This window comes from Gobius niger (genome assembly GCF_951799975.1).
Source record: "Gobius niger genome assembly, chromosome: 21".
Taxonomy (NCBI): Eukaryota; Metazoa; Chordata; class Actinopteri; order Gobiiformes; family Gobiidae; genus Gobius; species Gobius niger.
In genome coordinates this window covers 20830964-20847919 of record NC_136872.1, presented here as the reverse complement: position 1 = coordinate 20847919, position 16956 = coordinate 20830964, and the positions used below count along the sequence as shown (strand labels likewise).

The following is a 16956-nucleotide window of genomic DNA, read 5'->3' as shown; positions in this document are numbered from 1 at the left end:
ACACTTTTCACGTCTGTCGCTGAAGCTGTGACAGAGCTCTATTGCCTTAAGTGCTTCCTTGGATAGTTCTTGTCCCTGCATTTTGAGAAATGCCTTAAAAAGCCATGTGTCAGCAACATGAATCTATTAGCGCCTACTGTATGTAATGTATTTGCAAACAATAACCAGGAAACTTAAGCACCTTTAAACAAAAAGCAGCGACCCCTGGACTCACCTGAATCTCCTTGAGGTCCTTGTCGTGCAGGTTTTGCAGCGGGTCGATGAAGTTCTGTTTGACCTCCATGTCCAGCGCGTCTTTGACTTCTCCCAGTTCCCTCATGGCCTCTCCTGCATCCATCAGAGCCAGGCCTGGGGGGGAGCGACAGATCACCGCGTGACACAGGAGGAGCACTCGTTCACTACAGTATCGACGGCAGGGGAGTGTTTTTAAGTTCTGCCTCGAGCTTCAGACATCCATCCAAACACGGTTAGAAAGTGCTGAAGTAGCAGAATGCGGAAAACACTGGACTCCCCTAAAGAGTGTGCAGGATTTAATATACTGCACAGTTTAGCAGTGGTCTTACGCTGGGCTACAGAGGCCCCAGAGGTAAAGAGTTTAGGAGCTTATTGTTACCATGAAAATCCGCAGTTTCAGAGGAGGCTGGAAAACACTCACAGACAAACTTCAGTAGTAGCAGTATAATAGCACAGTATTTTAATCATTAGTTTATAATGGAATATGCCAGGAATCCCAGAAATGTTAATGATTTTTGTCAACACAATTTTGAGCTCTAAAGCTGTGGAAGTAGAAAGGTTTAACCTCTTAACACCCGCCTTAACCAAGTGCCATAGATGTAATATAATAAAGATGAGCGGGTCATTCAGCCCCATTCATTGTAAAGGTTCCCGAGTCGTGTGTGAACCTTAAGGCCGCTCTATCTCCTCCTACGCAGCCTGTTCCTTAAAAGGGCAAAAAGGTGGGAAGCCCTGCACTCACGGGGCGGGCGGAGCCTCCACAGAGCTCCAGAGCTTGCACTGAAAGTACTTTAACTTTTTGGGCTGATAAACAAAAACCAGTGTGGTTAAAAATATTTCACCTACTCCAGCGTGGTCACATGGGTCAGAGTGATTTAAAAAAAAAGAAAAACTCTTTGGAGCCAGACCATTAGAATCAATGCTCCCAAGTGCCTCTTGGAGTCGCCCCTGGCCACCAGGGGGTGGTATTACAGCAATGTCAGCTCCAAACCATGAGGACCATAGAGAAGCATGTTCCTCGCACGTTGGTAAGTGCATTTTCTCCAGTTCAGCTTTACCCAAATCTACAAAACTCATCTAAACCGATGTGTTTATGTGTATTGCGTTTTTGTCACTTTTTTTGTCACTTTTTCATCGCCTTTTTTGTCACGTTTTTGTCGCTCTTGTTGCATTTTCATCTTCGGTTTTGTCTCATTTTTGTTGCTCTTTTGTGGCTTTTTTCATCACTTTTCGATTGCCCTTTTTGTCACATATTTTGTCACTAATTGTCACTTTTTCATCGCTTTTTATGTCACATTTTTGTTGCTATTTTGACATATTTTTCAAGAAGCTTTTAGATTTGGGTGAAACCAAACTGGACAAAATGTGCCCAGTTCAAGTGGGGGTTAAGAGGTTAAACTAGAACCAACTCATCAACCAGGACAAGTCTTGCTCCAAATAAAGATAAATTTGATTATAAAAGCTCTAAACCAGAGCTAAACCACAGTCAGCACTAAACCTGTGTGTAACAGTATCAATATGATCCTTTTACCTCATGATATGAATTCCCAAAGGCAGTGTGGAAAATAGTATCCTGCTCTTAAACCTGACTTGCTCTTACAGATTCATACCACTACCTGCCAGCAGAGGGCAGAGCTGTGTGAACTACTGTCCTCACAAACTGGACTCACCGAAGCAGGACTCCTCTCCGAGCTCGCGGCCGAACTTGGTCATGGCGTCGCCCAGAACGCTCTCGCCCTGCGGGTAACCGGGACCCTTCTCCGTCCCCCGGATCTTAGACATGGTGTTGATCATGCTCAGCTTGGCTCTGGAGGCTTCAGGAACACAGAGAGGGTCAGAGAAGATATGAAAATGTATGATATATGAAGAACATTACCTGGATTTGGTTGTAAATACTCTGTGGTTTTGGTCATGATGTCCAACACTGCTCTGCTGGTGATGTCCACTTTCTGTAAAATAACCAGCGCAGACTTGCATTATGATAAAGTGATATAATAAGTATATTCAAATTGTTTATCTAAAGGAAAACTCTCAATCAAAGCAGTAAAGTGGCCATATGCTGCCTATAGAGTCTTGAAAGCATTCTTTTGCATTCTCTGCATTCATATTTTACGTTTTATAATTTATCTGATATGGGCTTCGAAAAATGTGGCGCAAATGTGGATGCAAGAAAACAGGAAATACAGACCTGCGCGCTTTAACAGAAGAAGAAGAAATGACAAAAGTAAAGGTTTTGAGTAGACATCACTCAAAGGTGTGTGGATGAAGTGACATTTTACTCCATAAAGCTTTTTAATAAGACTCTAGATCAGACATCACGCTCTTTGACGTGGCGGCCATCTTGTGACTGACTCCCATAGCAACCAATGCAAAACCAGGAGCAACATTTTCATTGATCCAACGGCAGAATGTGAGACACACTCATTGTTTGTGATCGGTTTAGTACTTCAAGGCAAGTCTTGTATCTCAGTCTTAAAGTAATTTCGTGTTAGCTTTGTTTTCTGCTTTCATTCCAAGGGTTCAGTGGTTTAGTATTCACTGTATCACCGTCCCATGTTCAATAAATATTGGTCACGTCGCATTAATCTCTTTACTCCCACCTGAACCGAGCACATATTCTCCTGTTCGGCTTTACCCAAATCTAAAAGCTTCAATAAAAAAAGAAACTCAAAATAGAAACAAGAAAGTGACAAAAGAGTGAAATTTTTTTTGCCGGAAAAGCAAAAAACTTGGCAAAATGGCAAAAACATGACAAAAAACTCAATTAAAAAGAGCAAAGAAAAAATACCAAAAAAGCCACAAAAAGTGACAAAAATGCAACAAAAAAATACAAAAAAAGAGACAAAAATTTGACTAAACGCGGCAACAAAGTGACAAAAAGGTTATGATCACTTTTGTAGGTCTTAGCTTTCAAATGAGGTGCTACTCTGTTGTAAGAAATTTTTAGATTTGGGTAAAGCCGAACTGGAGAAAATGCGCTCAGTTCACGCGGGGGGTAAGAGGCTATAAAGCACATACATACTGTTTTAAAGTATGTGTAAAGTAAATGTTATATTAGAAATACATTAAACTGGATGATTTGAAGAAATCCATGAACAAATGTAGCTAAAGTCTGTGCCTCCCATAAAACATTTGAAAAACTGCAAAAACTAGAATTATTTTGGCTCCAGATATGACACAAGTTCAGTCACAATTATCAAAGAGACATGAAATAACTATAAATAGATAAAGCGCTTCATTACATTGCACTGGGTTAGGAGGGCCAGTCACAAGATGGCCGCCAGATTTGTCATTCGTTCCAACGTATTGCTACAGCTATGTCCTATCTCGTTTTACTGAAGATCTTTGATACGCTCTATATTTTTGATGAGGGAATCCTGTCACAACACGGTTAGAAGCTCAGAAAAGTCAATAGTTTGTACGTGATCTGTCAGATCTGAATTATGGGAACCGATCTTTATTACTATTACAACAGTTTTGCAATAAATCTTTATGGAGCACGGCCGACAATTCAGTTTGTGACTCCGCTGGGACACAGTGTGGATGGAGTTATAGTTATTGCAACAGGGCTGCTATAATATTTACAGAAATTGATTTAATTTAGACTACAGTACATCCACACGAACGCTTATATTTTCAGAAACTTTCTTTGTAAGTATGAAGCCAGCTCAGTAAATGTGTGCGTCCACATGGGTCGACTCAGGTCGACTGGAGGTTTTAGCCTATTGTGCATGTTTGGGAGCGGGTCGAAGGGAGAAACTAACTAATCCGCACAGAAAGGCTTCACATTTTGTATCTATTTGATTGGGACAGTCGATATTAACCTCTTAACTCCCGCCTGAACCGAGAGGATCTTTTCCTCTCGTCATCAGATTTTTTTTCCATCTTTTTTTTGTTGGGTGTTCAACTCATTTTTGTCACATTTTTGTCATTTTTTGTCACATTTTTATCATTTTTTTTGGTCATTTTTTTGGTCATTTTTTTTATTTTTAAATTTGTGGGGTTTTTTGTCAATTTTTTTGGTCATTTTTTGTCACATTTTGTCACATTTTTGTCATTTTTTCGTCATTTTTTTAATCCATTTTTTGTCATTTTATTGTCAATTTTTATCAAATTTTTATCTTTTTTTTGTAATTTTTTTGTAATTTTTTTGTAGTTTTTGTCAAATTTTTGTAATTTTTGTTTTTTTTAATTTTGTCACATTTTTTTTATTTTCATTTTTTTGTCACATTTCTTGTCATTTTTTCGTCAATTTTTTTTTATAAATTTTTTGTCATTTTTTTGTGACATTTTTGCCACTTTTTCATCAATTTTTAGTAATTTTTTTGTCAAAGTTTTCTCACTTTTTTGTCACATTTCCATCATTGCTTTCGTCTCAGTTTTGTCGCTACTTTCACAGCTTTTTTCCAGAAGCTTTTGGACTGAAGTAAAGCCAAACTGGAGAAACTGTGCTCGGTTCTTTGTGGGAGTTAAGGGGTTAAAGAACACAAATGTAAACATGCTGGATTAGAGGCAAACACAGGGCCCAGGAATCAGAGAGAGAGAAACCTCCTTTACTTTAAAGTACTTACCTTTTCCATTTCTTTGAAGTCATCGTCGAGTTTTGTTCCTTCCGCTCCTCCCACTTTCTCGCTGACTTTCTGCAACACAAACACACACAAGCGTTTATATAAAGCCTCTGAAAAGCAGCAACAGGAAAAGCGTTAAGCCTTGTTTAAACATGAAGGGAGCAGCTAAAGGATTACAAAAACAGCTTTATTCCTGGACTCGGGCTCAAGGATTTGGGTAAAATATTGAATTAAAACTGACATTTACATTTTCAGTTAATAAACATGTCTAAACTGTGAGTATTTTTTAGTAGAAATCTCAATCCGCTCGCTCAGTATTCAGATCACAGACTCGAGCCAAACTAAATCTCTCCAGGCTCATCATCTTCCCTTCACTCTTTGCACTCGATTATTTTTTACACAAAAGATGAAAAAGTGACTATTGGATTTCACGCTGAAAAGGATCCTCTGAGTTGTTGTCATCACTGACTCGGCGGCTTCAGGAACAGATTAATCGGAGACTTGGAGGGAAATAAATGAAAAGCCATTAAAGCGGGTGCTGCTGGTAATACCTGCATGTGCTGTGGCTCCTGATCCAATTCAACACATTGATTGTAATCGGTGTGAAAAGACTTGCACTCAGGGCAATACAGCAATCAGAGCTATTGTATGTAGTATGTTCAACAACAGCACAGTAGGGCTGAAGGAGATGAAGTAAGTTGTGATAAACGATACGCAATAACGATATTATTACGATATGTTCCATTCTAATTAAACACAACTACTTTTTCAGCATTTTCTTCCCCCTACATGTTCCAGCCATGTCCTAATGTGTAGAATGAGCCCAGGCCTGTTCACCACAACTGCCTCGAAAATCCTGCACTTTCACTCAAAAAGTATCTCCACCGTCCTGCAGTTACGCGTAAGACCTGAGGTGGCAGTAGTGAGCATGAAATGACCAGCTTGTATCTAGTCTCTTTAAGATACACCACATCAGGACCACAACAAGAGGAAAATGTTACTAATTTAGGAAGTATTGGTTGAGAGAAAAGAAAAGGTTGTAAATGTCAGTCAGATGAAGACTTTAGTGATGTTGCGATAGATTGTGGCATCACTTAAAATCGCAATACTATATATTTTTTTACAATATATCGTGCAGCCTGAGTAAAATGTGTCAAGGACTTGTTAGTCTTGTCTTGTATGTATTGTGCTTTTTGTATTGTTTTGTTATTTTTGTTTTATTCAATGTCGACTATGACTGTGTGGTGAATGAATGAAAATTAAAAATTAAAAAAAGAGGGGCCGATGCCGCAGATTGGCTGCCTCGCTTCTGTCAGTCTATCCCAAGGCAGCAAAAGTTGGGAATGACTGGTATTCCAGTATTCAGAGTATTCACAAATTAATCAAAGTAGATGCTTTTACAGCACCATTCCCCTTGGAGTGTTAAATTTGGACCCTGTGCCCCCCCTATTATTACTACCACCACCATTTCCCCTTCTGCTACTGCAAGCCTACTGCCACTATAACATTAGAAGAATTTTGCATTGGTTTTATATGACTTTTCTGGACACATGAGGGCTTTACTGCATTATTCATAATCATTCTTGAGACACTTTCCCATATTAGTCCAGTGCTCCGGTCTATAAAACAGCTCTGCTTGTTACAAGTCTTTTCATGGTTTAGCACCAAAGTCCATCTCTGACATGTTACAGCCGTAGGAACCATCTCAGGGAGGGGTCTCCAGGTGGTTCCCAGAGTCAGGACTAAACACGGTGAGGCTAAAATCTGGAACAGTCTTCATGAGGATGTGAGACAAGCCTCAAATCTAACAATGTTCAAATCCAGGCTGAAAACAGTTCTTTTAACCCGTGCATATGACACTGAAAGTGTTTGATCTGCACTCTCGCCTTTTACTGTAATTGATTTGTTTTTATTGATTTGATCTGCTTTCTTGTCATTTTACGTAACTGAAGCACTTTGAATGGCTTTGTGTATGAATTGTGCTGTCCAAATAAACTTGCCTTGCCTTATGGCTACACTTACTACTATCACGACAATCAAACTGAAATAAGGCGACCGGGCCAACACAATTTAAAGCCACACCGTGTAACATTTCACCCACTGAAGAAAATAAAATAGAAGCATTCATTTTATTACAGAAATAGTTGTTAAAAATTAACAAACAAGCTTGTGTCTTTGCTGTGAGCGGCTCTTCTCTCCTCAGACCTGACTGTAACTTCATGTGAGCGGGACGCCTCCAGCTCGTCTCCATGGCGATGTGACTAAATCAGCCAAATGTGAGATTTCAATAGGTCTTCATCCAAATCCATTCTTTGATTAACTACTACAAAGACAGACTTTTGGTGATCAGGAGCTTGTTTTGTGATGGCAACAGTATAATCCAAAATGTTCCGCAGTGCACTTTTAACATCCAGTCAAAGTTAAAGCCCGACGTCATCCTGAAATCCACAAACAAACATGGCGTCTGCAGAAAGAGCAAAGCGCGATGGGAATCTTAATGACCTCCGTTTGCGAGGAGAGGTCCTAAACGTCCGTGAATGCATCGGGACATCAGGAGGAGCAGGTCAGGCGGACGTTTAATTCGATCAGCGGGACAGGCCTCATTATCGGGGTTTATCTGTGTTCAGGACGGGAACGGCACTAACTGTCCTTCCTCAGGAGGACGTCAGGCTTCAGGAGCCGAACAAAGATGAGCTCATGTGACTTTGTGTCTTTTTCTGACACTGATCCCACTTTGTGTGTCCACCTCCGCATTGATGTTTGATGTGTGAGAACTTGGACTGGAGAGAAAGGACAGACTATACTAAAAACAAGAGAAACCTCCATTTTTAGCCAATGCAAGCTAACAAACCTATAGAGCTGCGATACATGTGGGTTTAAGTCAGAAACGAAGTCTCAGAACAGGTTTGGTGGTGGTTTAAGGACATATGACCAAAGTAAACAGGGCGACTCAAAGCTAGGGCTGGCTACCATTACTTTAATGATACTTGATTTATAATACCGATACTGTACTAAAATATTTGTCATCTGGAACCAGAAAACCGAACAGTGTTAAAAGCCGCCATTTACAATATCGGGTTCATCTCCAATGCGTGTGAAAAATGGGGAATCATTTGGAAAAAATCTGGGAAAATTAGGAGAAATTGCGGCAAATAAGAAAATAAAAATGTAAAAAATAATGGGGCAAAAATAAATGGAAAATGGTCTCAACTTATAAAGTGCTTTTCTATCTTCGTTAGGCCCAAAGCGCTTTACAGAAAGTCACATATTCATTCTCATTCATACACCAGTGTACGCAGACACTGGAGGCAAGGAGGGTGAAGTGTCTTGCCCAAGGACACAACGACAGTGTGCACCTTCCGGAGCTGGGATTTGAACCCCTAAAATGGGGGAAAACCTGGAGAATACATTGGGGGAAATTGAGAAAATATAATAGTAATAATTTAAAAAAAAGAGTAGAAATTCATGGGAAAAATTGGCAAAAAATAAGAAGAAAATGGAGCAAGCATTGGGCAAAAAATAAATGTTTAAATAGGGAAAAATAAACAAAAATTGGGAAAAAATTGGGGAAAAAATAAGATTTTTAAAAAATCTGATGAAACAACTAAGTCAGTTCTTTCAACCTCTTAACCCCCACCTGGTCCTGAACCGAGTTTGGCATTACCCAAATCTAAAAGCTTCTTGAAAAAAATGTGAAAATAGCGACAAAAACAAGGATGAAAAGAGCGCCAAAAAAACCGTGCCGGAAAAGCAACAATAACAAAATTTAAAAAATGATCCAAGAGCCAAAAAAGAGATGAAAACAAACACACACAAAAAAACGCTTCAGAAATGTGACAATAAAGGAGTGACAACGCAACAAACAAGTTCTGATCTGTTCTGTAGGTCTCAGTTTTCTGTAAGCTCGAAGCTTTTAGATTTGGGTAAAACTGTAGGCGGGTGGTAAGAGGTTTAACGCTGTCCCTGGACCAAAAGCATCTAAAGATACACGATTTTTTTTTCAGTAACTGTTTTCGATAAACGGCACCCGGCCCGACTCAAAATACTACAATATTTTTTTATGTTAAAACCTGGTTAAGTCGATTGTGAGACACGTCCCTTCAAAGCCTCGTGTCTGTATCTGCTGTTTACCGCACAGGGGCACGGGGGATCTGCATGGGTTTACATACATCCATGTTAATCAGACGGAGCGTGGGCGTCGGGAGTGAGTCACGGAGAAGGAAAGCCCCACTCCCTCCTCCCTCCCTCCTCCCTCCGTCTACAACCTGATGATATTAACAATCCAGACCAGTCGTTATGCAGCAATCTCAAACCGCAGTCCTTTGGAGAGACGACTGACCAGCCCTTGGCGCTGGCAGCCATTTCTGTTTAAGCAGGTTGTTTTCAAGGCACCAGGATCAACATGTTATGGGAAAGATCGAAAAGATTGACTCAAGCAATAGTATATACGTTCAAAATTCAGCTTCCTCAATGTAAGGACGGATAATGCAGACACATGAGCTGGACTTTGGTCGATATTGAGTCTGAAAGAAGCGCTCGCCTGGGTCTCGACAGAACAGCATTGCGTAACACTGTCTCTTTCATTCGACTCAGTTTGTCCGATTGTAAAAGGGGGAAAAAAAACATTCAGAGATTTGCTGGAAAGAGAGAAAGCAGCAACAAACTATCTTTACATCTCCATCTCAATGAAACCTCATCAAAAAAATGTGCTTCTTCTACTTTTCTCCTTTTTTAGACTCACTTCAGCACTGATTTGGCTTCTTGGGCTGTGGTTTATCAGAGCAGAGACGGTTTTTCCCATTTGCAGACTACACATTTTTGTGCAGGGCCCCCGCAGCCTCAGGGGCCCCGTATCTCAGGCAAATGACGGTGTTGTTTCGCTTGTTAATCAACGCATTGTTCCAGCGACGGGCGCTCGCTCACTCTCCGCCTACTTTGCCACATGTTACAATTAGAGTCTGCTGAAGTGGAGGAGGAGAGAGCCATCCACCTTCCCCCTGTCACCCCAAGGCGTGAGCGCTTCTGTCTCTCAGGCGCTGCTCGACTCATGTTTACTCTGCACTGAAACGTGGACACGGAGCTGCATCGGCCACACATTCATTTTGTCTCTAGCAGAGGGTCAGGACAGGAGTTCAGTGAATAGAAGAGAGAAAGAGCCGTTGTGTTTGTCATAAAGGGGAGTTGAATCCACACGGTTCTGACCAGCGCAGTCACTTTCAGTAACTCTAGTTCTCTGAATGTGCTTGGTAGGGATGCACCGATACCAGTATCGGGTATCGGGCCGATACCACATGCTTGTACTCATACTCGTACTCATTCATGAGGTCCCGATACCAGAAACCGATACCACTTGACGTGCAGCCAGCCCACCTACGAGGCACCTCTCAGCTGAGGAGAGAAGAAGCAACAAACTGGAGAATTCTTTAGTGGAAATACAATAATCCACATAGAGCTGACTTTATTACAGACGACACTCCCTAAATCAGAGTCTGTGCTGGATTTAACCAGAGCTAAATGTTGTTCGTGCTGCAGCGTCTGCAGTGTTTACAACATACAGGCTAACGCTGCTAACTCGCGGCTAGCGCAGTTTTGGCCATTCCGACGCCGTTTTATGCCCAGGGGTTTATTCATCTGAAAAACTAACCCTGCGACTAAAAAGTCAGCAGAAAATCCAAAATAAAGAGATACAGCATGTTTATATTGAGCGAAAATGAGCTGCAGCAAAACAATGAAAACGCTGTAGTTACTCGTTAAGTTGCTACAAACACACGAGAGAGCCATTTAAGTAACATCTCAATACTATTGTTAAATAAAAATACATTAATGAATAAAGCACAGGCATTGGGAGCTGGACATGGGCTTTTTTGTCTATGATGGACAGTGCAATAAAAATAAAAAATTATATTGAATGAAAATAAAATAAAATAAATGGCATCAGCACAGTTCTAATATAACTGCTCTTAAATGTGTAGCCGACTTTACTTAAGGAAATGTACATGAGTAAATAAACTAATTACAAACCAATCTGCTGTGAAAAAAGTAAGAATGTTGAAGAAAATGCCTTGTACTCGTATCGGTATTCGGTATCGGCGAGTACTTAAATCCAAGTACTCGTACTCGTATCGGTTTTAGAAAAAGTGGTATCGGTGCATCCCTAGTGCTTGGTCTAAAATTAGTTACTATCATGCTTATTCTCAGTGGTGAGATCAAAATATAATATAGGCCACCGTTTTACACACTGGTGCTATTACGCCTTACAATGCAGTACCCCTTTTTCTCCGCTTAGAAAATGCTTAATTTTGTGTAACTAGGCTTGGATGGTGTAAAGCAGGGGTAACGTCAGGACTGAGGGCCAAATCCGGCCCTCCAGCATGGAAGCCCTGGCCCTCAGGATTTTTTGAATGATTTTGAAGATTATATTACTAAACAAATCAGAGTGAGTCAAATGTGTTTGAATTCTCTAAAAATGTGCAAATGTCAAATCTTTCAAAATTTCAAAACAAAACAGGGAATTAGGTCATGTACAGGGCTGGAGACCGTTCAATATCGATGCTTTATCCAATATCTATACTAAAATATGTGTCGTCTAGAACCAGAAAACAGAACAATAATGTGTGGAAGATCCGCACATTTCTGCACAATATCAGGTTCATCTCCAATGACAGGAAATGTGTGAAACTTGGGGAATAATTTGAGGAGAAATGTGGCTAAAAATAAAGAAAAATCATGTTGAGGGGAAAAAAAGTAGCAAAAATAGGGAATCAATTTGGGAAAACTAGCGAGAAGGAAAAAAAAAAGTGAAAACAAGAAAAAAAATTGGGAAAAATTAGAAAGAAAAAAAGATTGGATGAAATAGGGCAAACATTGGGCAAGAAATTGGGAAAAAGCTGAGCTGGAACAACAAAGTCACTTCCTTTAATGTTGTTCCCGGACTAACGGCATCAAAGCCTGTTTTTTCTTTTATCATGCCTGCTTTAGACATCAGTAGAAACTAAACTTTTTCCCCAATACCAGACTGGTGTCGTTTAATGGTATGGCCAGCTGACCCTACACACTAACTATTTCTATTTCACATTGGTTCAATCTAGAGCCACAAATTCCCAAAAGCCGAGGCACAAGAATGAACTCACTATTGTGTTAAAGTTTCTAAAAAGAATGAGCAGCCTGGTCCTCCCTGAGTAACGTCCTTCCTAATCTGCCTGTGTGTTCCCGCACATAAACCGGGCGGAGGAGATTAGGCCGCCGCCGCTTTCTCTCCCCTCTCCCAGCGCTCACGAACGCACCGCCGGCTGATTCCGCCGCTAAATACCGTCGTTAGCGTCGCCTGCAAACCTCATAAAATCTTAAAACATTTGGCCGCGCGGAAGAACACAGCACCCATGGGAGACGGCAGCCCATCTTTCCGCCCACCAGCCTCACGCCCACAGCGCAGCAGAGCACCACTAAGAACGACGCCGTCCCCAGGCCATCTGTTCCGACTGCTCCTAAACTACACACGATCTGCAGCCACTGGGTCCTCCAGTCAGATACTGCTGGATTTATCTGTGAAACGCGAGCTTCTGTTTGGGCTGGATTTCTATTTACTGCAGAGATGCTGAAGACGAACAGATGAGGGATTCTGTTTACAGCTGCAGAGACGACCATCTTGTTTGGAAACTGATGAAGCGAAATGGAAAAGAACAAGAGCCGGGGCATTTAAAGTCAAATCAAAGTGTGGTGAACTCCACTTTAGTCAAAGAGTTACACTTTCTTTGAAGCACGAGGAACTCCCCGTCATGTTTGTTATGTAAAAGCAGCCCCCAGAGTAAAAAAGGTTGTTTCACATTTGTATTTTCACTGCTATAGCGATTTGTGACTTTCACATTTTTGTTGTGTCTTGTAGGGCTGAAAGATATATCGTTATCATATCGATATCGAGATATGAACAGTAAAAACATAAAAATTGAAAAAGCAAGATATAAACGATCAGGATTTTCATATAGTTTAGTTTAGTTTAGTTTATTGAAACAGGGACAATGTACAGAACCATTAGTCTTTATAAAAGAGGAGATGGTTTGTACCAGATTTAGCTCAGCTGCTATTTTCCATCCGCAGTCCCTGGACACATGAGTACACAAAGCACTACAATTATAATCTATAAATATAATCTACAATAAAATCACTATATAAAATAAATTCTATGCTTTTTGTGGACACAAAAAACTAAACAATCTCTACAGTTAAAATACATTCATTAATGCTGACACGACTGATCGAGTCGTGTCAGCACGATTCGAGTAAAACTATAAAGATCCACAGATAATTTCAGACGGTCTGGAAGTTCGTTCCACTGTTTAATGGAGCAAAATGAGACGGCACATTGTGCAAAGGCCGAGGATCTTTTTGGAATGACAGTTTTTATTTGCAGTGGACCGAGTGGCTCTAGTATTTTGCTCAGAACAAAGTCTGACAAAGTTCTTCAGTGGTGGTGGAGCCGTGTTATCAGTGATTTTGAATATAGTTCATACATACATACATACATTGTCAAGTCACATAACTAGTATAAAGGAAGTCAACTAAACACTGTTTAGCATTAGAGTTAACCTAGTTAACCTAGTTTAATCTATTATCAGTTTTCCCAAGTTGTTCCAGCTAACCCAGTTTTACAGTGTACATGGTTGCAATTAGAAAAGGCTGCAGTTATTTAGGAAATATAAGGTCATCTGCAAACAGCCCTGTAATGTAGAGCTATACAAACATGTTGCTGATCGTTGCTTTAAGAAGGTAATATTTCAGTCTTCTCTCAATTGTTAACGGAGCTCAAAGGTTCCTCGGTTCAGGAAGTGGACAATCTTGCTCATTTTTGTCATAGGGAGAGAGAGATAAAAGCTATGATGTAACGACTTAATATCAGTATTTGGTATAAGCAGTCAGAACACAGCTGATTAGCCTCCATTGTGCATTTAAGCTTCCATTTTTCCCTAAAAAATGACAAAAATGAATGTGGAAATGTACTTCCGCTCCAGAGGGCAGGACTGTTGAGCTCCATTATCCCGGACGTGGTTAAAATGTGAATTGTGCACTAAATCTTTTATACAGATTGCCCTGGGGTTAAAGCTGTATAGCCATATTCTACTCACAGCTCTGGCAATTCACGAAGGGCTCTTCCTTTTCCTGCCCAATGGAAAGTATGCCCCCCAAATCCATTAAAAAAGAGTTAAAACCTGTTTATTACACCATGACTGATTTAAGAGGATTTCACTTTCATATAAATGACATAATACATTTGTTATTCCACCGCTGTAATGTTTTTTTCACTCCATTTCCGATCTCCGTGCTGAATCCCTGACAGAGGCCGTTAACATGGCAGCGGCTGATGGAGGTCAGAGGTCAGAGGTCATTGTTCCGGCCGGCGCTGTGGGGAATCAGCTTCATCAGGCCCAGAAACAAGAGTCGACAGGGTTTATCTGACCGTCTGAACCGGGGCCAAAGTGCTCCGTGGCACCGGGCCGGCCATGTTGGAACTGATACAGCCGCCGCGAGGAGAATGGGAGAGCGGAGCTTCACTTACCAGCCATTATTTTAGGCCTTTTTATCTGGATCAAGCAACAACGGGGGCTTAGACTTGTAAACGATGATCATTACTTTGTGTGAAACATGGATGATGAGTAATCAACAGTTTTCACATGGCATTCAGAGGTCAAGCGCCATGGCAACGCTTGATGGTCATGTTTGTAAACAGTTAAGGGGGAAATCAATCTGGAGAAAAATCTAAACTTTCTCTAATTATTCAAAAACTACTTTAACAAACGCTGAATTATGAATATAGTTTTCTACTAAATAAAGATACAAAGACATGGGGATGAGCAAAGTGGTTCAACAGCCCATAAATACATAAAAAACGGAGAATGCTAACCTGATGCTACATGTTAGCATCGGGCTAATGCTAAAAGCTAGCTAGCACTAGCTACAACTGCCGTTTTTTCACTTCTACTGAACAATCTGCTGTGATAAAATATCCATAAGGGCCCGATTTACACTTGACTTTACTTATGTGTGATAAAAAAGATCATATTACACCAGAAAATGGCTAGAAAGAGTGGAAAATTCTGTTTCCCAAAAGATTACTTTCTAATTATTCAAAAACTACTTTAACAAATGCTTAATTATGAATATAGCTTTCTACTAAATAAAGATACAAAGACATGGAGAGGAGCAAAGTGGTTCAACAGCCCATAAATACACAAATAAAAGAGAATGCTAACTTGATGCTTCATGTTAGCATCGGGCTAATGTGAACAGCTATCTAGCACTTGCTACAACTGCCGTTTTTTCACTTCTACTGAACAATCTGCTGTGAGAAAATATCCATACGGGCCCGATTTACACTTGACTTTATTTATGTGATAAATAAGTTCATATTCCACCAGAACATGGCTAAAAACAGGGAAAATTGTGTTTCTCTAAAGATTCTATTTTCCCCCTGGAACAGTCCCTACAGGATTTCAAGGGCAGTTTTTGTGATTGTTGTGGGCTTAAAGGCCTGATTTCCCAAGTCATTTTCCCAAAAGTTGCAGAGAATGGGGGGTTTCTGCTTAAGCCAATATAACAAATACTGTATAACAAGTAAAGGGAAGGGAAGTTGCAGAGTTAAGGAAGGAAATTGCGGTTGATTGAATTGTGGGAAAGTTGTGGGGGTTTGGAAAAGTTGCAATTTCGCACAATCTTTGCAAAGTTTGCTTGATTTAATAGTTGCGATCACAACATTGCAAAATCCTAGAGGAACTGTCTATAGAAGGTTAATGTTCCTCCACAGTCTGAAGCACTGATTGCTCGACTCGAACAGAAGTCTGAGAACGCTTGCTGTTATGTTGACAAAAGAATAGGATGCATGTGGAATCTACGGGTCAGTTCCAGTCGACTGAAGAACAGTTTCATACACAAGGCCATCATGTTTATTGCAGCTTGTGTGATGTTTTAGGATATTGTGATGCACTTTTAGAACAAAGGTTTACTGTCATTTTTATGCCTGAGAGTTGACAGTGTCAACTAGAGTCAATAATATCGTTTATCACAATACTTTCCTGCCTCAATATATTGAACTAACCAAATTTGATATCGTGACAGGCCTACCATTCACATGGTTTGACAAATAAAAAAATCTTGAATGGGGAGAAGTGAGGAGACGTAGTCTATTAATATTATGTCTATGGTAGCGCTTTGAGAAACTTGGTAATACAGGCTTGTAAGGGCCAATGCAAGTGTAAGGCATTATTATTATATTATTAAATGAGGCGTTACACTGGCCAAGCTCTCCAGTCGAGAAGCTTTTAGATGTGGGTGAAGCCGAACTGGAGAAAATGCGCTTGGTTAAAGTGGTTAAAGAGGTTAAAGTGTTATAATAAGACCTCATAAAGGCAGTTCCTTGCAGAAGGAAATTATATTGTGGTGATTCTTATGTTTCTCGCTCCCTAACGTGGCAAGCTTTACTTGGAAACAAAACCAGTCTCCTGCAATCTTTGTTTAACAGTACATTACTGAGAATTACAAGTGGTGTTACACCAGGTACCAGCACAACAGAACTTCACTGGAGCAGACTTCATCCCTGCTGTCTCAGACCAACAACATCGCCTTATTAAATTGTCAAAACAAATCCCCCGAGGAGCTTCAGCATCGTTCACCTGACAGCGGCGCGTTGCCTTCAGTTTCGTCACCTCAAATTGTTGTTGACTCGGCTCCAGTTCTCCAAAAAAACTACCCGTCACCACGAGCCGCTATTGTTAAAAATACTGCCAACACAAACAGATAACGACGCTTTCGCCTCAACCGGAGTGCGATAAATAATCATATCATGGAGGTTTTAGTGGGCGCTTAAAGGGAAATTTATGAAGGGCTTTAGCTCGTGCTCTCGTCTCGTCGAGGTGTTTCGCGCGACATAAGTGGCCCCCGGAGAAGACAAAGCTGTGATTAAGGATTGAAAAGGTTCAGTAAAAGCAGCTGTATATCACTTCACTCGCAGGAAGAGGAATCCCGGAGTGGTAAGTGTTGTGGCTTGATTTGTGGTGGAAAGATAATAGTGTACAACTTCTGTACAGAGAAGAGGACCCTGGGCAGAAGTCATACAAAAATTAAAATACAACACAACCTTTTGTTATTTCTAAAGAAAACCATTCTG

At 40.5% G+C, this 16956-nt stretch overlaps 1 protein-coding gene across 1 annotated transcript in view; it reads right to left on the bottom strand.

Moving 5' to 3' along the window:
* Positions 1 to 16956, bottom strand: part of sh3gl2b (SH3 domain containing GRB2 like 2b, endophilin A1) — a 44165-nt gene that overhangs the window by 7519 nt on the left and 19690 nt on the right. Inside the window, exons 2-5 of the mRNA XM_079579960.1 lie at positions 4806 to 4874; positions 2111 to 2183; positions 1905 to 2048; positions 215 to 348 (exon numbers count right to left, since the gene is read on the bottom strand). Of these exons, the coding sequence (XP_079436086.1) occupies positions 215 to 348; positions 1905 to 2048; positions 2111 to 2183; positions 4806 to 4874 (420 nt within the window). The remainder of the gene's footprint in view (positions 1 to 214; positions 349 to 1904; positions 2049 to 2110; positions 2184 to 4805; positions 4875 to 16956) is intronic.